The sequence below is a fragment of the Neolamprologus multifasciatus genome, chromosome 12, assembly GCF_963576455.1.
Source record: "Neolamprologus multifasciatus chromosome 12, fNeoMul1.2, whole genome shotgun sequence".
NCBI lineage: Eukaryota > Metazoa > Chordata > Actinopteri > Cichliformes > Cichlidae > Neolamprologus > Neolamprologus multifasciatus.
The window spans coordinates 7,124,263-7,147,243 of NC_140450.1; the positions used below are offsets into that span (position 1 = coordinate 7,124,263).

Sequence of the window (22,981 nt, forward strand, 5' to 3'; positions counted from 1 at the left end):
AGAAAGAAAGAGGGAAAGAAAAACAGCTGTTTTGTTTTGTTTTCTGAGACATGACAAACCAAGTCACCATCTGGGCTCCTGCAGACAGGGACTAGTTTGTACTATTTCATGACAATTTATAGACCTGGAGATTCTCTGATTAACTGGCAATTGAATGAAGTAATCAGCACAATCACAAATTTCTCATCTTTCACACATAAAACAGCAAAATAGATTTTTTTCTCCCCACTTGAAGCTGGACGGGCCAGATGGAAACTTTATTACCTGTCTGGCCTCTCAATTAATTTGTCGATTTATGTTGCAGCTCAGTATCATGATTTAGGGTGGCAAGACTGACACTGAATAACAAACATATTCAGTGCAGGTTTCAGTTTAGTAATCCACCACAAAAGAGACGAAAACTTGCCTACTGCACACTAAACTGACCAGATCTGCATGAATCATTTGTATCAAGAACTGGATTCTACTTTAATGATATAAAAAGATCACAATAGTTACACTGCTTGTTAGCTGCTTATTTTAATTAGCAACATTTGTAATTTGGCCAACAAATATTTTATGCAACAAAATTTACAATGATTTTCTCAAATTAAAGCCAACCTAAAAATTTATTTTTAAAAAGTGTAATTGTGACAATTTCAAAAACCTACACATTATTGTAAAATTAAACTAATTCAGTGAAAAATGCCACCTTCAGTTTATACTCCACAAGTCTACATCCCTACTGGAGGGTGTCTAACCTGCTCGTGGTGATGGTTGGAGGTGACCTTAACTCCATGTTGGTACACATAATTATCATTTCCCTAAGGGGGGACCTATGATCAATGAGAGAGTGACCTCACCCTCTGTACGCACCCCCTTGAAAGTCGGATAATAAATTGGTTCATCTCACCTCCCCTACCATCCCTGTTATTTAGAGGGCTATCCAAAGGAGTCCATTACCTTTTTATGGAAAGGAGGTTCATTCAATTTGCTGGCGACCCAATAAGAACTTCTGTATGGATGCATGGCAAGGGGGCTCAAGGGCAAGTGAATTATTCCATTATGCTTAATGTGTAGGAAGGCAAATGCAGTCAAGGCCATGAGGGGATTTATTTAGCCATGTAACCTCTGTTCCTCATGAAGAAACAATAACTAACTAAACAGGTAAATTCCACACAGCATCTGTCTGCATCCCTCTTGAATATTTATTTAGATTAAAAAGATTAAAAGGTGTTAAATATAAAGCGACAGAGAGGTGTACTTGGCTTTGTTAAGCTGTCCAGCTGCAGATGGAAAAAAAACCCCAATGCCATTATTGTTTGATACTGCTGGACTGTATGAAGATGTAAAACTTCAGAGCGTTCTGTCCAGACATTCAATTCTTATTTGGAGTTTAAAGTGACAAACAGAAAACTGCATTAAAATATAATTGAAAAGCATCACAGCCACACCGCCTGGAATTACTGGCTTAATGAAAGAGTTGTCTTATATTTGGCTTAAACCCCATTAAAGGATAATCCTACTAAAAGTCAAAGGTTTTGTTTAAAGGATTCACCATGCAGCATTACCAGCCCGTACGGTGCTAATGTCGAAATAATAAGCGGCATCAACTGTAAAGCGACATACACATATGGTCTTGGATTGATTAGAGGTAATCTGTATAAAAACTCAGTAAAGTGAATGTAATTCACAGGGTTCACAGTTGTATGGCCATCAAAGCTGATAAACTAATTTCATGCATCGCGGGAAGATTCTATGAAAAAAATATTGTTCAATATATTCAATAATAGCGTACCTGTCCTTTAAAGAAACCCAATATTTAACTTTTGTGTGTGTGTGTGTGGCCCATGTATGTGTTTCTCAAGATATATTTGGAAACCTACTAGTTCAATTAGTAGGTTATGCATTGGACAAGCCCTTGCTCATCAGTGCTTTTGTCAAGAACTAGTTTTCTACCCGAACTCTTTCTCAAATTATTTGAGTATTGTGTGAATAGCCAAGAATATGTGCACCAAAAAACAAAACAGACAGACACATACGCATAATTCACACAATTAGTTAGCTCTAGCCAGTTATTTTCTTTGAGTTTTGAGTCAGTGTGAAAACAGGAACCATCAGTAACCATATTTAATGTGTAGGCATACAGAGCATACAGATTTATGAACTATTTTAAGTGCATTATGAAAAGCATTGTTGCTTCATAACATAGCCACACATAGCCAGTAAATATACAATACAAATTACATCTTTCATATTGTTTTCCACTGTACACGACGTATTGGGAAATAAGATATGTTCCAAAATAACCCTGTAAGGAAAAGCCTGTCACATGCTTCAAACATTATTTTGACAGCATATTTTTTTGTCACCTTGCTGGCAAACATAGTTGTACCCTGAGTGAACTGAAGTACCACCATCACTGAGAAGTGTGCATAGAAATAAACTTGAACCTCTCTTCCTTTTTTGTCACAGAAATCCTATAAGTACATTTTCCAGAGTGGAAATAACAGCGAGGGAAAGGCGAACTAAAAGTGACTCAGGAGTTGAGAGTCCACTCTGTGTTCTCAGGGGAACTAAAGGTTGTGGGGTTTAAAGGAAGGTGAGTCTGATCCTGCAGTATTTTGAGCGGAAGCAGATTATAAAAAACATCAGCAGGTGGATGAAAAGTGACATAAGCTGTATTCATAAAGGGTCATTTTTGCACAGTATGGTCAGGAACCGCATACAATTAATACATAACCTTGTCAACGTCAATATGCCTGACTACAGCGAAGAGAACTTATGTTATTGATATGAGCCATTGTGATGCACACCAGTAAGTAAATTATTATGAAAATATCACAGCAGGAAATGTCTGTGGTTACTGCAGTTAGTTAGCAATCAGAAGTGAATTTTGAATCAAAGCTGCCATTTGAAACCACTTTCAGATTTAGTTTGTTTTTGGATTATTGAATTGGATTTGAACTGTATGGATGCAGGTAAGTTTAAGGCACCAAAAAACATTCTGCTTTTAGTTCAGTGTTCATATTTCATGCAACAAAGCTGAAAGAGATAACTTCCCATGTTATAGAGCTGGTTTAGGAGATGCCTAGTTTTATATATATGGATTGCTTTCTCCTAAAATTAATGGAACGAGAGCAAAAATCTCAGCAGCAATGCAGCTTTTCAGAAAAACATGCGCAGTTTATTTAAGAACATTCAAAAGGTTTAGTAGACTTCAAAGTCCAGTTTTCAGTAGATTATTGTTATCAGGAGACCTCTAGCTTCATCTAAAAACAATCAGAAAATTGCCCAGATGTGTTAACTTTGCAATTAAAAAATAATAATTAGATGTCATTGCAAAACCTTCTCACGTTCCCAAGCAATATTGGACCCCAGGGCATGTGGAATGGGGTTTTAGGGCAGGATCAGAATTGATAGCATAGATGATGACCTGGAGGCGAAAATGGTATATTGCTAAACGGGTATTTAAAAACGACTCCTCCAATCTGACATACCCTCACCTTGGTGGCTGTCAGTCAAACAGTAAGACCGTCTATCAGTCAAGCTGGAGGACTGTCTTCTCGCTTCAAAGTTTATGAGAAAAGATAGGGTGTCGGTGAGATTATTTGTCCTTTCCTATACAGTATTAGCCCCTAATCTCCTGCCTCTCTCGGCCCTTTCTCAACAGGATGAGGTGCTGTTAAGGGCACTGACAGATGGAGAGAGGGATAGTGGAGGACTTTGGCAGAGAAGGAGTAAATATGTCAATCACCTGAAGCACTGAGGGGTTTTTCTTGGAGAGGAAGAGAGAAAAGTCAACAAGCCCAAGTTCATTTTCAACATCTATTCATTAAAGGCCTTCGGATTAATACACCAGAACACATGACCCCTGGATATTTATTATGCAGTGTGAGTTTAAATAAAATGTTTTCCTTATCGTAGTGGTTCGAAATCACGCGCACCACCTGTATCTAAAAAGCTCTGCATTTCAAAAGCATTTTTCATCAAACTGAATAGCGAGGCAAACGTGCAGGAAATCAAGGACTCAGATAAGTGGATTAAAAATAGAAACTATTCTGCTTTTTGACTTTGACGTTGATATCTACATGCATTAAGTTTGCCCTTTGGCCATCATGACAAGGATTATGCCACCAGTCAGGTTCTATTTATTTACTCAAATCATCTTTTGATAGGCCAACCCCCCCACCTTGGATGAATATATCAAACAGGATGAGGGCGTCCTGTTGTTAAATTGTAGCTGACAGCCTAAGGTTCATCACAACATTTAATGCACTGTGCTGTATTCCATTGCAGTAAGTTCTGAAACAATATTCAAATATAGACAATGTAGGTTAATGTGGAAGCTGATTGGATTAGGCAGATGTGCTTTAACTCCAGTCTTTTGGGACATCATGATTATTGCAAACATGGCTCAGATTGTTTTCTATTTTAAACCTTTGGATTCTTTGCCAAATGCTCCCTTGGTGCATTGCAAAAGCAAAATAAAAGAGTCAAACTTCTAGAACAGTCTTAATAATTTAGCAGTCTTCCTCAGAACTAGGAACTCATTTAGCTGAGGACAAAAGGCGCTGGTGCATCGCCCTGGTCGGATCAAAGGCAAATCATTAATTCGTGGCTTCTCGTTGTAGTCAGATCTGGTGTTTTATTGCAACTAGATTTCTTTAAACTGTCTTCAGACTCAAAGAGAGTGCTGAGACAAAGCAATTCTATTTCTCCTGCAAGGGCACCGCTGAGCCCAAGTTTAAATTGAATGCCCCAAAATAACTGTTTAATTATGTGGCTATCTGAGAGGCTTTCATGTTTTCCAAATGAATCAGGGGGAGTGTGATAACCGATTCTTTCATCGATGTAAAACTGGGAAAAAAAAAATGTCTCTCAGCTTCTATCAAAAGTGATAGGAAGCCACTGAAATGAGCTCTTGTGCCAGAGACATTAATTATATTTCTTATAATTAGGTAGACTATCCTCACATCACACCGATCTGTGCCAGATAAATTTAATTATTGGGCAAATTCTACTCTACTCGCTCTGTCCATATTTTTACAAGGCAGTTCTTCTGAGGATAATGGATGTCTTCGTTTATATTGGTTTACTTTCAAGGTGTTTTCAAAGGCAAATTTCCATCACAGCAGGCAATGAATCTGTTTGTGCTGGAGAGATTTCATCTGAATGTTGTTAATGACCAGTTCTTTTTGAAGACCCGTTTAAAGTAAGGGAACCGAAAATGGATCAACAAGGGGCATATTTAAGCTTTTGTGACCATGATTACATATAAAAAAATATTTTGTTAAATAATATTCAAATATTGAAAGCTCTCCAAGATGCTTCTCAGTTACTTAACCTATACTTGAAATGTGTTTGTCATCAGATAACTGAGATTACGAGTGTATGGGAACTGTAGTTTCCCATGTATTTTGCACAAACTACTACAGGAAATGAATTTATTTATATTTATTTATATATTTTTATTTGTATACACAAAGGAGTAGATATTTGATTCTTAGGGGTACAGCTAACAAATTGTTAACTTAAAACCATAATGGTGAGCCCTACGGTGGAACAGATGGGGATCACCAAAGTAATTAGGACTAACTATCTGACAATTACAAATGCACAAGATTTCGCATGATTTTAGAGAGTCTTTATTCAGAGCAATGTTTGTATGATTAAAATCTCTGTCATCACACCAGCATTGCCCAAACATATTTAATTAGATGCAATGTGAGTAACAAACATTGAACAGACAGTGAAAACAGCAAAAAGATATAAACTGTGTTTTAGTCAGAAGGTTATTTCCTTCTGCAGAAATTGTTCTGGGCCCTCCCTGGCCTTGTATGTGCATAGATGGTAACCCTGAGGCATGGAGGGCAGCAGCAAACCCCCCTGTACAGAATGAAGCACGAGGCAACGGCAACACAAAGGACATTGATTAAGTTAGTGGAAAAAGAGCAGCTGAAGTGGAGGTGGTTTGCAAAGCAGCATGCAGAAATATAGCAAGAGCAGCTGCACCGCTACAGCTTAAATAGCATGTCCTATACACAAGATTGGCCAAAAAGATACGCAGACTGGTATCGGCTGAGCTATCTGCTGACGTGGGCTGGCACTGCAATGAGCTGATCTACCGAGATCTCCCAAACTAATGTTAGGCTCACTTTTAAGATTTCCATTAATTATCCTGCAAAGTACCATCTCATCAAATCTTAAATCTACTCAAACAAACTGAGTCACTGACTGAATGAGTCAGCATTGCATTTGCTAAATGGCATCTGCAAAGTAATTTCTGCACTCATGGTATCCAGAGCCACAGATTCCCTTACACTGACCACATTTAACAAATGTCCAATGACTGAGCATTTAACAAGGCTATTACTAAACTTAATTAAGGAAATAAATGAGCCATTCCCAAGAACCCGAGTGACTCAAATACCAATCTCATGGTGTCTGGGTAGTTTGCTGATGTCATGTAAAAATAATAACTTTCCCGAGTTATCTTCTATGGTCTGAAAATAGAAAGTTGCACGACTGACTCACCATTTGCTGAAATCATTTCAGATTGAAAGATCATTCAGTTGACGTGTGAACGAGAAAGCCAGATAAGATCTCTCTTTGTTTATGCTTGTTTTTTTTGTTTGTTTTTAACTTTGCGTTGTCATTTGAAGAAATGATTAGAAGATGATGTTTTTATTCCAGAAAACAAAACGGAACTATTAAATAGTCTAAAAAAAGACGAAGGTATCCATCTATCTTTTCATCTTCCCATTTCTTTGTGAAAGACGAAGATTTTGACTCCACTCTCTTGCATGTCTCTCTTACTTCGGGAACAGCGACAAACCTGTCAGCTCCATTTGTCCTAATCAGTTCTCAGTAAGATGAGCTGGTTACTGCAATGTCAGTCAGAATAACACTCACAATAGGAAGTAGCACACTGGCAAGATAGGTTTTTGAACAAGCCCCCTCTGCACGACTTTCTACTCAGCTTCACTGTCACTCTTTGACCTTGTTACTGACCTTGACATGGTTTCTACTGCTCTGAATCAGCCTCTTGCTTTAGTATTCCTGATCTATACTTGTTCAATATGTCATTAGAGACTGCGTGCCTCTGAAATCTGCCTTGAATCTCTATAGAGCAGCTTCACACAGTGCAGTGTAAAACATGCCATGAGAGCTAAAAGCCAAATGTACACTGTAACTAGCCTAGTTTTAATTTAAAAACAAACAAACAAACAAACAAACAAAAACAGCAGCAGTTCTGAATATTTGGTATATTTGATGGCTCAAGTTATTTCATTTGACGGCCTCGCTCCTTTTGAAGAGATAAACACATTTTAAAAATATAATAATTACAAGTAGAAAGCTAAAGGCTGACACTAAATTTGAAGCATAGTAGTATTTTTTTTATTAACTGTAGATGTCTATATGCATGCTCAATCATCCAGGTAAGTACATATCCAAAAGTTGATTCTGTTCATCTGAACGTAGCGTTTTCAGTGGGAGAAACGTTTCATCACTCATCCAAGTGACTTCTTCTGTCTCCACTGACTGCAGGTTTCCTCAAGCTTATAAACAGTACATTTGCATAATGACTGAAACTAGCACCACTGAAGGAACAATGGGCTGGGAGGTACTGTTTATAAGATTGGGGAAACAGTCAGCTGAAACTGAAGAAGTCACTTGGATGAGTGACGAAACGTTTCTCCCACTGAAAACGCTACGTCCAGATGAACAGAATCAACTTTTGGATATTAACTATATTAACTGATGATTCTGTAGCTATTGCTAATTTAACTCTGTAAAAACTTATTGTAGATGGGTGAATGGCACCCCTACCATGACCAGTTAACTTTATGATTGCTTGCTTTCTGCTAAAAAGCTCTTAAGTTTGACCCATACAGTCCTATGTAGAGGCAACTCTCCTTTGTTGGGTACTCTGACAGTGGAGGAAGGTTAAGTTAAGAAAAGGTTAAGATAACGGATAATGCGGATAATTCTCATACCTCCCATCTGTGACAGTGCTAACCTCTGAAGGGTGCTTCATTGTCTGTGACACTGTGTCCTTACACTACATTAAAATCTTCCCTAGAGGAGCTAAAACTGCACTAATGACTAGCTGTTATACACTGGGAGTGTCTTAAAATCGGGAAACACTGCTATTGATCAACAATCCGGTCAATGCTGACATAAAATACACTCATTTTACTGCTTAACCTCTTAAGCCCCAAGCCTAACTAATCTCCTGCCTTTTGCCCCCGTATCAGGGGGCGTTGGGGCTTAAGAGGTTAAAGGTGTTAAAAAATAAATTACTACTTAAAAAGAAAGCACGCAGCACAAATGAATCCTAGCTAATCGGCACAAAAATGCTACAATTCAAGACTACCATGTTTTAAAAAAAATATTATTAGTATTTTGTTATTATGGCTATATATTGAACAGTTCAATAGCATAATGAGGCTAAAGGGCTGAGAATAATAACCTGAAATCATGAGAGGTTTAGTTGTATCTTATCTTAAGGCAGACGTATTTGCTGTTTGAAAAGGTCGTTTCTTTGACTGACATGTGCAAAAGCAGCTAAAAACCAGCATTTCAGATGTGATGCAACTTCACAGGAACGTTTCTGAAAATGATCTACATATAAAGCAACCCTGTCTTTCACCTTGCTGGGAAGTTTCATAGTTTTTAAACCTCTTGTCATTTTTCAAGTCATGGGGCGACACCAAAGGTGAGAGCAAGGCCGTGTGAAGGAAATAATGCGGCGAGCCAATTAATTCCTGCGCTACCATCTCTGATTGCATTTGTGACATCAACACTGCTGCAGTTTGCACCCTTAACCCTGCATCAGTTATGCAAATGGTGGCAATTTCACATGACTGGCAGACCATCTTACTGAAATGAGGATGGGCAAGCAGCAAAAATGAAAAATGGAGGAGGAGGCTGAGACATGGGAGCCACTCAGCCTTGAAATGATTTAAGTGATGAGAAGTTGACTTTGATAAGTTTGCATTTTAATAATGAATACAATGACTGCTTCGGGGCTCCAGTTACAAAGAAGTAGCGCACTCGGCACAAAAAGAAAAAGACCAACGACGCCGATGGTCAGTCCATGTGAGACGAACCTTGAGTTTGTTTCTGAATGCCTTTTGTGTGAATCTGTGTAGACCTACAGTAAATAAGAGACTCCTGGGTCGTTTTTAACACCAGAGTTAAAATTGCTTCTAGAGTAAAAGGGAGCTGTTATCCAGGATTTTTCAGATTTTCCAAAATGGCAACTCTGGCGTATGCATACATATTTAATGAGGCTTTTGCTTCAGTGCGATTTTAGAGAGAGAGCGATTTCTGCCTACCGTCATTATGAGTGATTGCACTACCTAATGGCATGTTCCAGTTGGATGTGGTAATAATCTGTCTACCCCTGAAGCACCACTGATGTTATTATGATCAGCTGTTGTATATTCAGAACCTGTCACATTATATCATTTAGACTGAGGCTCTTGGAGTTGTGCTAAAACTGACAATTTTTTCATTATTGATCACCTTGGCCTGTGTCTGCAAATAATGTTTAAAAAAAGGGATAGAGTTGCAGTAATATTCACAGACAAATGTATTTTCTTCTATTTTGTCTTTTTTCTTTGACGGGATATATTTGAGAAGCTTCAAAAAACAAATTATTCATTTTAAAATAGTTACCAGTTGATCAACTAATCAGTTGATTGACTAAATAATCCATAATCACATACTGTGTATGCTACCATTGTATATAGTATATTATCTTACTTTTTTTCATTGATTGTACTTATTTGTATTTTTGTATTTCCTTCTGATATCTGTACCTTAGCTGAGGTGACGCAAAAATTTCCCCGTTGTGGGATCAATAAAGTCTTATCTTATCTTATCTTATCTTATCTTATCTTAAATGCCTGAGCTGTGGTTTAGGGTTTGCTAATATCAGAGTATATTTAGAAAAAACTCTCCATTTCCTTTCAGGTAAATTTTGGCAGTAGTGAGACTTCAACAAGAATTCTCTGGTATACTGGTGTGCATCCATGCACATCACTTATGAATTATTTGATTAATACTAAGACGGTTTCTGGTCACACGTTTTTAGCCAGTGGTACAACTTTTTAAAAGAAAGATGTAAATAAAATACCAAAATCAGATTTAACCTCCTAGGACCTGGTGTCCACACATATGGACATCACATTTTGGTTTGTCTAGACCAAAATATTACATTTTGCTCTACAAGGACCTGATATCCCCTTACGAGGACGTTATACTGCCACTGTTCTATCCAAATTAGGTAAAAAAATAAATAAATCTGGTAATTCTTTGTTTTTACATTCATCAGATCCCAATCAGCCCAAATAGCAAAGAGAAATTAAAAATGCATGCCATGAAAGAGTTTGGGTCTTACGAGGTTTATGCACTTCCATCATAAAAGATCATAAATTAAATGACTAACCACTTCAAAATAATACACCATGTGCATGGATCTATAATATGTACACCATGTGAGCAAGCAGTTTGTGACAAACAATAGAGAGAACACTAAATACCAAATTATCACAGGATATTGCAGTCACCAGGAATTCATTGTTTTCCATTTCAACTCCACTGAGTAATTACGTATTTAAAAAAAACTGCACATGACAATAGCACTTTCACATATATTGCATTAGTAAGCCTTTGCTCACTTACACTGCATCTGTTTTTGTTTCTCTTTATTCTGTTTGCTGCGGGCAAAGTGATTAGCAGTTAAAGTTGAAAGTTGACTCATACCTTTTACATGTCCAGGGAAATCTCTGGTTTGTGAAGATCTAATAGGCTGTAATGAGCAAGCCGTCCCTCTCTCAGTACCACGCTCATTGGTAATGAATTGCTCAAAGGAATAGGTCATCTCTTACTGTCTGTAAGATTTACTACTGTCCATTTCAACTTGAGCCAGTAGAGGACAAAGGAGCGTTTCACCCCCCTCTCTCATCGTCTATTATGAGTTTATTCAATGCTGTACATTATGTGCCTACATATAATTCAATTCCCTTTGGCCACAACTCAAGAAAGGATTTCTATTCATGGGCTGGAATATGATATTCAGTAAAATGTAATAACCTTTGCTGCTCCAGTGTCCTGAAATGGACAATCTCAAAATGTCACTCACAGAGTCTGCACTTTTATTTCCTTCCTTCTCGCAGTCTTTCTTTTGTCCTTCCCTTTCCTCCTTTTTTTCTGTTCCACCAGAAAGTCATTACATCCTTGCTTCACGCTACTGTTATATTGATTTCTATCACCTTTATTATTACAAATAATAACCATTTCTCCTTTTCATTTCTCATTTTACCCCCTTGCCTCGCTCCATCTTTCTTTCTTTTACAAACAAGTCAATTACACAAAGTGGCTGCATTCAGTGACTCTCCACGGCATGTGCTTTTCACATAATGCCGTATACGTTTCAGTAATTTAAGAAACTAGAAGTTAATTTTTGCCCTATACAGCATGATTTGCTTTGACGCTGTTGTGTACTTGCTCCTCAATGTCAACAAAGGATACAGCATCTTCTCTGAAAGCCTTTGAAACAAAGCTCAAAGTAAGTTGAGTCAAAACTTTTCTGTTTTTGTTACCACCTCAAATAGATTCAAGAGGCCAGAACATCACTGAGCCATAGATAAAGATAAGGAACATCTAATTAACTTATTAACTTTTTGTTCTTAAAAAAAAAGAACAAAAAGCAAAAATACAAACAAAATAAAAACACATGTGATAAGACTCCGTATCAACCAAAGCACTGAAAAATAATTTGCTTTTTTAAAGGAGAATTTACGGATTTTGCATTTCAGACATTTTTGTGCATTGCTTATGATTTCCCGCCTTTATGTTTCCATCTGCTACATTTACTCTTGCAGAGCCTGCACTCGGCAAACTGACAAAATCACAAGCACATACTCCAACACACATCTTGTGAACAAGCGACACAATTTACTATGTTAATGGACTTAAATGCCATGAGTCTTTCTAAATGTCAGTGCACTTGATTTTAACATAAAGTAAGTGCGGCAGGTGCAGAATGGATCCATATTACTCCAGCTCAGTGTATTTTGTGCTCGTAAGCAGTCAAATTTCTAATGAGCAAGACAGAAACTTTCAGATTTGTTTTTTTGTCTGTTATCATTATGGAATTAAATCAATTCAAGCATAAAAACTTGGGCTCAAACAAAATCAGTTCCCCCTTCTGTGCTGTTGGAGCAGAAAATTTCCCTTTACAGCATGACAGATTACAGTCTTGCCTTATGTTTTACCGATGCTTATTGAACTTCTACATCTTTGCATAGCCTTAATGAAATATCTATTGTCGTCGTTTTGTCAGCCCTGAGAGTGGGAAGGTAGGCTCTTGCAATTACTTCAGAAGATGAGTACGAACATTTTGTGGGGCTTCTGTTGCATCTTATCATTCATTCATTCATTCATTTGGATCCACTAAATTTTAACTTAACTCTACCTTTTTTTTAGTATTTAGCACCATCCATCCATCCATTCGCTTCCGCTTATCCTTTTTTTAGGGGCGCGGGGGGCGCTGGAGCCTATCCCAGCTGTGATAGGGCGAGAGGCGGGGTCCACCCTGGACAGGTCGCCAGTCTGTCGCAGGGCCAACACACAGGGACAGACAACCATTCGCACTCACATTCACACCTAGTGGCAATTTGGATTATCAATTAACCAATTAACCTATCCCCACAAGCTGCATGTCTTTGGATGGTGGGAGGAAGCTGGAGTACCTGGAGGGAACCCACTCAAACACGGGGAGAACATGCAAACTCCACACAGAAAGACCCCGGCCTGATGGTGGAATTGAACTCAGGACCTTCTTGCTGTGCGGCAACAGTGCTAACCACCGTGCCACCGATTTATTTATTTAGCACCATTTACAAGTAAAATGCACTCTTGAATGTTTTATTATGGGAATAAAGATACAAATTTTTTCCTCAACAAGTATAAACACGCAGGCATAACTACCCAAAAAAATCTATTCTAAGTATTCATAATTAAAGAGTACTTCTGTGTCTTGTGTTGTTAAGTTTCTTTTGGCTGCCCCCCTGACTCCCAGAGATTTGTGTCTCCTGTGACTCTTAAACCAGGGATCTTGTATGTTGGTGATGAACAGATTTAAATTAAATATGTAATTTAAAAATACATGCTCTATGTCATTTACTGGCGAACCAGTCATTTTAGCACAAAAAAACCACTTGAACTTTGTCTTTCTAACTAAACATTTATTCCCTGAAAAACTAGAAAAACAATTCTCGACTGCATCAAATCACAATCATAAAAATGCACAATTCAGGATATGACACAGTAGCCGGCAGCTACAGGAGGGAGGGGTGTGGGTGGCATTTTCCAAGCAGAGGAGTTGCCACAGTGGGCGAACTGTGATCCCTAAAGGGAAAATTTCACAGCATCTCTGAGATGATGTAAAGGGTTAACACTCGGCTCTTTGCTTTCATCTTAAAAATGATGCTGTTGCTGTTCAGCTTTGAAGGACTTATCATGTCACTCCCCCTCCTCCCCGTGTTATATGTCAACCTCAATATTTTCTCTCATTATATACCTACAAGTGTTTTCCATCATGTGTGTGGGCACCTGGACATGCGAGTATATTTTTTGAATGTTTTGTACTAATGAGGAAAGAATATATAAACACAAGTGGAAGGTCGATCAGAAATACATTTTTACTTTCTCAAGGTTTAAAGCAACTGTTAAGGTGCCGCCAAATCCTTGGCACGCCTGAACAGACCAAAGGGCCAAATCGAAACTAAATAGTCCTTCCTTGTGTTCACGGTCTTTATAACCGCTAGTTCAAGATTTCATAATCAATTCTTTAAAATTGAACTTCCTTGCTGAACAAACTTCCCGCATTCACACATTTATCTAAACTGTCTGCATCACTCTGTCACCGCTGCTGTTGCTCTTTTCAGTTTTATGTTATTTCTGTTCATGTTACAGCCACGTCTTTTATTATCTTTATGTTGCCTGTCAGGCATGGGGAGCAAGACAAAGAACAAGATGAAACAGCATTAATGACACCATATAACTGATTCTGTTTAAGTATATTCCTTTTCACTGCTAGGCTCCTGATGCCTTTGGGGGTTTGATGAACTCACTCACTACTTATAATAATAATAAAAAGGCATGCGTGCATACAGTACATGTGTGTGTGTGTGTGTGTGTGTGTGTGTGCATGGACACAGTGCCTTGAAGGGTTCTCAGTAGCTTGATCCCCTGATTCATAAACTCGAATAAACACACAGTCTTACATCATTTCATGGAGTGTGTCTATGGGGACAAAAAAAATGACACATTTCCTGGACTCAAATATCAAAGGGTCTTTTGAGCTCTCTATTTAAAGTGCTGCTTTCAACCTTTATCTCCATCATGCTTACACGATATTAAACATCTATCACAAGTTAGCACACGAGTCCAGCTGTAGTCAGGCACAATCGATGGGTGTGTTATTATAGCTAAACTCATTTCTCACCGCTGCGCTGTGCCTTTAAGATGCCGAGATGAGGATGAAATTTGGAAATGTCAAAGTGAGCTTTAAAAGCCAGAAATATCACCTTTGAAGTAATTGTTGAGTCATTGGCATTCATCAATAACACCTTCAGACTCCCCAGTGATATATCACAGCCATTTTTTGCTGTAGGCCAGTGAATATATGTCTCATTCGACTTTTAAGGTGGCACTGTTCTGAATGCCAGTTTTTTGGGGGCCTGTTGATAAAGTGAGCAAATTGTTTCATTCCTTCAGCTTACACTCAATCCTTCACATTTACTATTAAAACAAAATATGATCTTGAAGCTTTACATTTTTTAACTCCAGACTGTACCCCGGGAGACACTCTGAAGCTTTCAGCCCAGGCTCCCTTCCTCCAATCAGGGGAGGGGATTGCGGTGATGAGCTCAGAGCTGAGTAACTATTTCTCGACACCAACTGAGGTGTTTTGGTGAGGTGAGGGGTGCATGACCGAAAACCTGACCTCAACCAGAATGTATCCAGCCTCAGGCCACGTCATGCCTGGAGAAGACCCTGGACAAACTGGCTGGGGAGCACTTTTGGATGGATGAATGGATAGATAGTGCAGCAGTACGTTTAAGGGATTATTTTCACTATGGATTTCTTATGGCTACTTAATGTAAAAATTATATCAGTAAATATTCTGTATAACTCACTACCTCAAAAAAAATGCACGTGGAGGTGTATCCCTTTAAGAACTGGTGCAATTTTTTTAGATCCTTCTCACTTCGGAGCTACATATCTCATGATGCATCCAGGTCCAGAAGGAGAATTGCACAAAGTGGAGAGGAACTACAAACAGAAGTTGGCACTAATGCAGCTAGAAACTGTTTGCCAACCAACACTACACAAAAAAACAACTACTCAGTGTTGATGTGGTACCTGTGTGGTGCAATAGCATTAGATGCTGCAGTACAAACAGGAGAAACATGCAGAGCTCAGTCATCAAAAATTCGGCTTGGAACTCGTTGATAAACAAACAAATAAATAAATAAAAATGAGATGAAGTCCAAACTTCAAGCCAAGAAAATCTAGAGTAAGACATCTCAACTATACAGAACTTTGAGGACCTGTTGAATATTTCCTAGTGAATAACATTGTGGTTAAATAGCAAACAGGCTCATCTATATATCTTAGGAAGGGCAGTGAGTGCCTTTTTTTTTAACTTCTCTCCACCAGTGTTTATCTTTTTTCTTTTGTTTTATTATCATCTAGTTATTGTCACTCATGGCCATAGTGGCTGCTGTTAAGCTTCAATTTTAATGGGCCTCAAAATATCCTCCTTCCTGCAACTATTCTGTAATTTTCCCTCCCTAGCCCAACTCCTGCAGGCTATTATTTTCCCACAAAAGGTAACTGCATTGACACAAATCCTTTCTGAAACATTCTGTATTCCTTGAGTGAAAATAGGATGCAATAAGGCTTTCTATATGCTTTTTTCTTTTTGGTGACCTCATTCTCATCCTTGAAATTGGTCCACCCCAAGGATCGGGTCCCCCGACACAAACAGAGTAACATAGTGTATGCTGTTAAGTGCCAGGAGGATTGCCAGGATTTATACATCGGGGAACCAAACAACCTCTGGCGAAGCGGATGGCACAACACAGAAGAGCTACCTCATCAGGCCAGGACTCTGCAGTCTATTTACACCTACAGGCCAGTGGACAGTCTTTCAAGGATGAGGATGTCCACATCCTGGACAGGGAAGAACGCTGGTTTGAGCGCGGAGTCAAGGAGGCCATTTACGTGAAAAGGGGAAAGACCATCTCTGAATCGAGGAGGGGGCCTAAGGGTACATCTTTCGCCATCTTACAACGCTGTGATTGCAGCCATTCTCCAACTCTCTGTGAATGGTACTCATGGCCATTGATCAGTGGTCTTTGATCAGTGGGTTTTGGTCAGTGGTTGTTGATCAATGGTCATGAGAATTTGCATAATTATGATTAAGCAACTGACCTCACAGCCCATTGTTCCTTCAGTGGGCTGGTTTCAGTCATTATGCAAATAGTACTGTTTATAAGATTGGGGAAACCTGCAGTCAGCTGAGACTGAAGAAGTCACTTGGATGAGTGACGAAATGTTTCTCCCAGAAAACGCTACGTCCAGATGAACAGAATCAACTTTTGGAGATTTATTTTCCTGGATGATTGAGAATGCATCAAGACGGAAGTTCTGTACATTTAGTATTTATGAAACCCTTTTTAAATTCCATTGGGCAAACTCAAAAAGGCTTGGTCTTCAAGCTACAAACAGCTCTTCCTGAAGACCTCATGTTTTCATGAGCTTTCTTCACCCTATTTCATAGCAAACGCAAAGCAATTCATCTGCCAGTAACACGGCCAGCACCTCCTGTCTTAAACAAGAAGGTGTTATTTCTTTCCAGTCTACGGTTTTGATTTTAGAGACAGATATTTAAAAATAATTAACTACAGAACCTGAGAGACAATAAATCTATCATACATGCCTGTATTTATTTAAAGTTAAAACTTGCAGACTTGTAACAAATGTTCCAGCCATCTATTAAAAAGCTAAGAAAGGAGACTTTTTAGATTTGGTAACTTTTTACAGTTTTCTCACATATTTATATTTGTCATATTTTTTTCTTTTCCCCTTCTATTTGAATCGAAAGATTAAAAATCCAATTTACCAATTAACCTTTCTGCTTGTTTTTCTCAGCCCATGACGTAAAAAGAGGCAAAAAAAACCGTGCTGGAATAGTGCATCGAGTGTGAAGCTGCAGAGGGTAGATTGGTTCAAATGGATTTTGGAGTCAGTATCAAATGGGAATCCATTTTGGTGATAAGTCCGATTCCTGCCTGGGGAGCTGGCATCATCTCCCGCTCTCTTGTCAGCATGCTTCAGCAGCCACATCCTGTGCTCTGAGTAATATGACACAGACACAGAGAGACCGAGTTAACACACACTGAAAAGATACTAGGAGAGGCAAGGACAGAGATACTGATGCGAGGAGAGGAAGACAAGTCGGGTAAAGATACTCTGCAATGAGGAGAGCGGAAGAACAGACACAGATGTACAACGGCAGACAAACCCCTCGTCCGTCACTAAATCATGTTTGTCATTCTCACAGAGAGAAGAAGAAAGAGAGTGATGCCTCGTCCCAAGGGGAGCTGTGACTGTTACTCCTTGATGTTTTCCAGACTCTACAGTATATCCTGCATTTATTTATGCCCACTCTCTGAGCATTATTATTCATTCTTGCCATAGCAATTTAAATCTAAGACATTTTGTTTAGCAAATTGTGCAATTCCAACAGCCAGGAGGTGGACACGCAAACATCAAAAACTCTGAGAGGCTACAAGCCCTCAGACAATCACATGCTATGAACAAACCGCCACTTAATCAAAACAATTTTGAAGAGAAAACAATGACAAACAATATAATTATAACCCGAACTATCGCTTTATTACAGACAACAGAACGAGCCCACATACTTTAACTCTGCATGTGAACTAGACCGGCGAATCTGTTGAACGAATATCAATTATTATCTTGTAAATATGCCTGTATCAAGGAATTACAGTGCTGGAATTACAAGCATATACGTTTGTAAACTGCAGTCAGTTTGGTCTAATGGTCATATCCAGCCACAGACCAACTTTTCGTTTTGCAGTTAAATTGCAGTCCACACAATGGCAGAGGTAGACTTATCATATTTCACCAAATCTGGAAATGCAATCTATTGACAATGAGAAAATGTGCATTTTGTTTAAGGATTTGTAATACATTTAAGTGTTAAGTGTAATAAAACTGACCAGCAATGACACATTTCCTATTTTATGTGTTTTCCAGCTTCTTAAATTCATGGTATGGTTGTGTCATGACCAATCTGAGAGTTCAAAACCCTAGGATATGTAAATGCTAGTGTTTTTCTGTCACTCAGAAACTACTGTTTCAGCCTTAGATGTAGATTTCAGACCGCACCGACCCCAGTATTAATGGCATAATAAAAACAAAACAACACAAAAACACATTAGAGAAGCAGAAGAATTATTGAATTATTTTAAAATCCAATATTTTAAGTTGTATTCAAACTTAAACTAAAGTTTTGAGGCTGCAGTTAGCTTGCGTTGCATTCTGTTTAAAGGTGTTCCTGTTATTTTGTCCGCCCTGCTGTACGTTCCCACCGGTGCTGTCAGAGTACAAGCCGCTCCAAACACCCTTTCTCTCTCTTTCTCGTTAAACCAGCATCTGCTGAGGTAAGAGGCCTGAAACCCCCAACCACACACGCATGCACACACACCCACACATACTCACACTTCACCCCCTCCCTTTCTTTGCAGTCTCTCAAGCTTGCCATCTGCCACAGAGTTGGACAAGACCCCACTAATATGGCAGCCACGCGCACGCACGTACACACGCATTACGAGCTTCCACCCTTATTCCAAATCCTCACAACCGCTGAAAAAAACTGCAGGGACACACATGATCGCACACGTATACACACACACTCGTGGTCACACGCTATACAACATTAAGTTAGGCATGCTGCATTTTTAATGAGAAGCCCCCACGAGCAACACAGCTTGCAGGGTCATAATGGTTTTGAGACAAACCCTACCCCACTGCATAGAGCTGGTGAACTCCTCCCCTCTTCTGTGTGACTGGCCTGGAGGAGAGGATCGAGGGAGGACAGAGGGACAACAGCGGACTCTAATTACTCCTCTGTGGCTATCTGGCTCCTCCAGCATTTTATTTCAGGAGTTACGGGAGAGAGTGAGAGAGAAAGAGGCGAACAGAGAGGAAAGACTAGGATGCCACAAACAGACAGAGGCTCGTGCCGATTGAACATGAGGCATCACCCTGTGGCTCTCCCTCAGTCTCTTCTGTTCTTTCCATCTCTGCTTGTTGTACATAATGCCCTCTCGTACTCACTGCAATTGTTCATCAACCCTCAGTTATCCACAGTGAATAATAATGTCTCCTCTTGGAGAGAAAGAGGCAGAGGAGCAAGCCTAAGGCAATGCATTCTGATGGCCTAAGCGTTCCCCAGTCACCCTATGCCTGGGCAAAATCAACAGTGCGGTAGGAAGGGAGCTAGGATGTCCTGCATCCATATTCTCTGGGTGTTGCATTTGTTTGTTTTGTTTTTCTCATTATTTACAATCTGTATCACACAAGCCAAACTGTAAATATACACAGAGACAGGGCGAGAGACAAACTCTGGACAACGTGGGACGCTGCCGTTGTCTTTCACAAATAGACCCGGGCGAATTAGCAACATTATGTCTTCTCTGTGGGGACATTTGCTCTCGCCTGCCCCTGCCATGCCGCCATCATCATCACTGTCACCCGGATGGAGCCCGTGGAGGGGCAGAGCCACTTGAGGAAACCATGTTTCCTAGTGAAGCTAAAGTTGAATAGACAGCTGGGCCCCGCTCCAGAGTCTCCAGCTTTTTCAAAAAGGCTGCTCAGTTCACAGCAGCCAGCCACAATACATTTCTTTCTTTCTTTCTTTTTATGAGAGCCCATTCAGTTTGCTTCTAATTTTGCCAGGTTCCCCAAATAGACTTGAATCTGTCATCTGCACCAGGCTGACTGACAGAAAAATTGTGGCTACAATTATTTGGTTAGATTGCGGAGCTGGGGCACAGCGGAACAAATGCATATTTGATCACTTTCTTATAATAAAAAGTCTTTTTTTATCCATATCCTACAAGCCAATAAAATCTTTTATAACCAAGCCATATGCAGTATTACGGTCCTGCTGTAATAGAAGCCATTAAGGACACATTATTTGATTCACTGTGTCTTTCGCTTGCCTGTGCCAATGTAGGATGAAATGGGCCATTCTAATCCTCATTAACATAGCTAATTTCACATAAGAGAAAGTTGATAGTGGGTGTCAAAACCATTCAAAGGTCACCCAAGCAAGCTACACCATTTGACAGATAAGTATATCCATGTACCCGTGGCTCTCTGTGTGTGTGACTGTGTAAAAAGTATGTATGTTTGAACATTTATTCCATTTGTACGTGCCGTTTCAGTTGCAGCAAGGTAACCTCCTCTGATACATTTGAGAAATAGGCAAAGCAGACAGAACAGTGCCTGATAACATGGATAAAACTGTCAAAGCTAGCAGATGATGGTTGATCATGCAGACAGGAGCAAGGATGGGACAAAAACAAGAGAGCAGAGATATGCAGGAAAAGGGCATCAGACATTCATCCTCCCCTGAAGGCTTTAAGTGCTACAGCTAACCTTTGGTCGAAGGGATGAAAAGGGGGAAGAAAATGTCTAACATGTTGCTCCTTTAACGGAGGCTCTGGCACAGCACCATGTCACGGGGGGACGAAAGGACAAGTCTGACATTAAAAGCACAAAAAGTGCAGTCACGTGACCTTTAAAGGGGTCAGATAATTGAACATCAAACTCTTCAGGCCAGCTGTGTTTGGCTGCGTGACACATGTGGCTGCATACATTAGTGGAGAAAGATCATCCAGATGGCTGCTGGGTGATAAATCAATAACAAAGGCATGTTTGAGCTAGGCTCTTACACGACCCCTTTATTCGCTGATTTGCTGATGTACGGATCAAAAAAAATGTCTTGGCAGGTGTAATTTTGCACACATGTTGACTACACAGCTGTATTACACAATTATCTGTATCCTTACAACAAAAATGAATCCAGGTGCCAGGTGATTAATTAAATGTCTTATTTTTAAGGCATGCTCTTCTAGAGGAAACTGTATGAACTGGCACTTCTTGTATTTAAAAAAATATGTATATAAAATTAAAAGAAAGTGTGCATCAACTATATCAGCAATAGCTCCACTACCATGTGCTACAAAGTTTAGGGTTAAAGAAAAATGAGAAGTTTGAGCAAGCGTCCACGTAAGCTGCTGAAGTAATATAGAAGTAAATACTGTAAAGTGTAGATACTCACTCAGTCACTCTCCTACTGGCGGTGATGCTAGCCACGATGACACTCTCTGGTCTTGGGGTGGCCACAGCCTTGAAAGTCCCTTTCCAAAACTTCTCAAAGAGCTGCTTCTCTTCCAGCTGGAAGGTGGTAGTGCTTCCCTGAGATCCCAGGGACAGAGAGGCGCCACAGGGACCAAGCTGGAGTGAACGTGGGGGCTGCATTTCTGCTTCTTCGCTCCAAACTGAATCACCTTCAGTCACTCACCCGACAGTCTCCCTTCACTCTCATACAAACGTGCGCACACACAATACTGGTTGTTGCTCAGGAACTGTCCAAGTACTGAATCAAACCGAGCAGAGTGCAGCAGATGCTTTGCTCCGTCTTCTCTCCTCACAGCAGCAGGTCAATGTGTCAGCGCGTCTGTCTGCTCTTCACTCTTGAGCGGGAGCGTGCGGAGAAGGACAAAAGCTGACCCTCTCCAACTAGAGACCGGGTATTGTTCTCCCAGATGAGGAGGGGTAAGGGAGATTGTGTTTCTCTCTCCGCCTCTCCTCTTCTGTCACATCTGCTGCTCTTTGGGATGGGGTCTGGGTCGGGTTTGGAAGCCAGAGCGCTCCTTTTTTTCCCCTTTCGGCAGCTTCACACAAAATTAGGCATTCCTTGACAATAGATGGAGCATGCTTCAGTCGTGAGAAGTGAGAGACCTTGTGCTTTTCTTGCTGCTAGAGTGCAGCGTTTTAGTGTAGAGATAATTGTGCGCCCACGCGCGCAGGCTGAGGGTTGAGTGGGTGTCGAGGCAAGTGTTGCGGCGTGTCTGAGGGCAGGCGTATCTGTAAGTTGGAGAGTGGGTATGCCAGAGTGTGTGAGTGAAAATCGAGTGAGAAGCTCAGCTGAGAGTGGGTTGTTTTGTGTCTCTCAGCATGTGACGTCAAAATTGGGGGCTGGACACTGAGTAAAGGGGACATCCTCCGTCATCCTCTCTCACTCCCTCGCTGTGGTACTCTCACTCTTCTAAACCCTTGATTAGATTCACTTTTCATCCTCAAATATACTGGAAACATGTTTTTTTTTCCTCTCTCGCTCTGTTTCTTTTAATCTTTCTGTCTCTCTGCTTGTATTTCTTGTCTTCCCTCCATATTTTCTTCCTTTTCCCTGTGCTTTCTATTAAATACATTTTGGGGGGTTTAAAACCTACAAGAACTGATCAGTTAGACCATAAACAGAAAATAAATCCAAAATTGTTCCTAAATAATTAAAAATGAATTATTAAGCTCATTTAGTATAGTTTTAGTCTTGGACTCCACCAGAGTAACTTTACAAATAATCCTAACGTATTTTATACTGAGCCTTGCTGTAGCCCCTGAGTTTACCCACTGTCAGCATTTGGTAAATGGCAAATGGACTGATATAAATATATAGAACGCTTTTCTGTTCCAACTGAGCACTCAAAGCAATTTTTTACCAAAAGCATGAATGTGTTTCTATAATCTTTTGTATTTTGAATATGTAATTACTGATATGTCTACTAGTTTTTATTATGTTGCAAACAGTGTAAGT

At 39.7% G+C, this 22,981-nt stretch overlaps 1 protein-coding gene and 1 long non-coding RNA gene across 3 annotated transcripts in view; both read right to left on the minus strand.

Moving 5' to 3' along the window:
- Nucleotides 1–19,114, minus strand: part of LOC146506331 (uncharacterized) — a 32,139-nt gene extending 13,025 nt beyond the window's left edge. The window contains exon 1 of the long non-coding RNA XR_014877167.1: nt 68–19,114. This is a non-coding gene — a long non-coding RNA (uncharacterized LOC146506331). The remainder of the gene's footprint in view (nt 1–67) is intronic.
- Nucleotides 1–22,314, minus strand: part of srrm4 (serine/arginine repetitive matrix 4) — a 62,685-nt gene extending 40,371 nt beyond the window's left edge. The window contains exons 1-2 of one of the 2 annotated variants that reach the window (XM_085179870.1): nt 21,446–22,314; nt 19,121–19,168 (exon numbers count right to left, since the gene is read on the minus strand). In XM_085179870.1, the coding sequence (XP_085035996.1) occupies nt 19,121–19,168; nt 21,446–21,645 (248 nt within the window). In that variant the 5' untranslated portion in view covers nt 21,646–22,314. The remainder of the gene's footprint in view (nt 1–19,120; nt 19,169–21,445) is intronic. The other variant, XM_085179869.1, reaches the window with a different exon arrangement.
- Between the last annotated feature and the right edge of the window lie 667 nt (nt 22,315–22,981).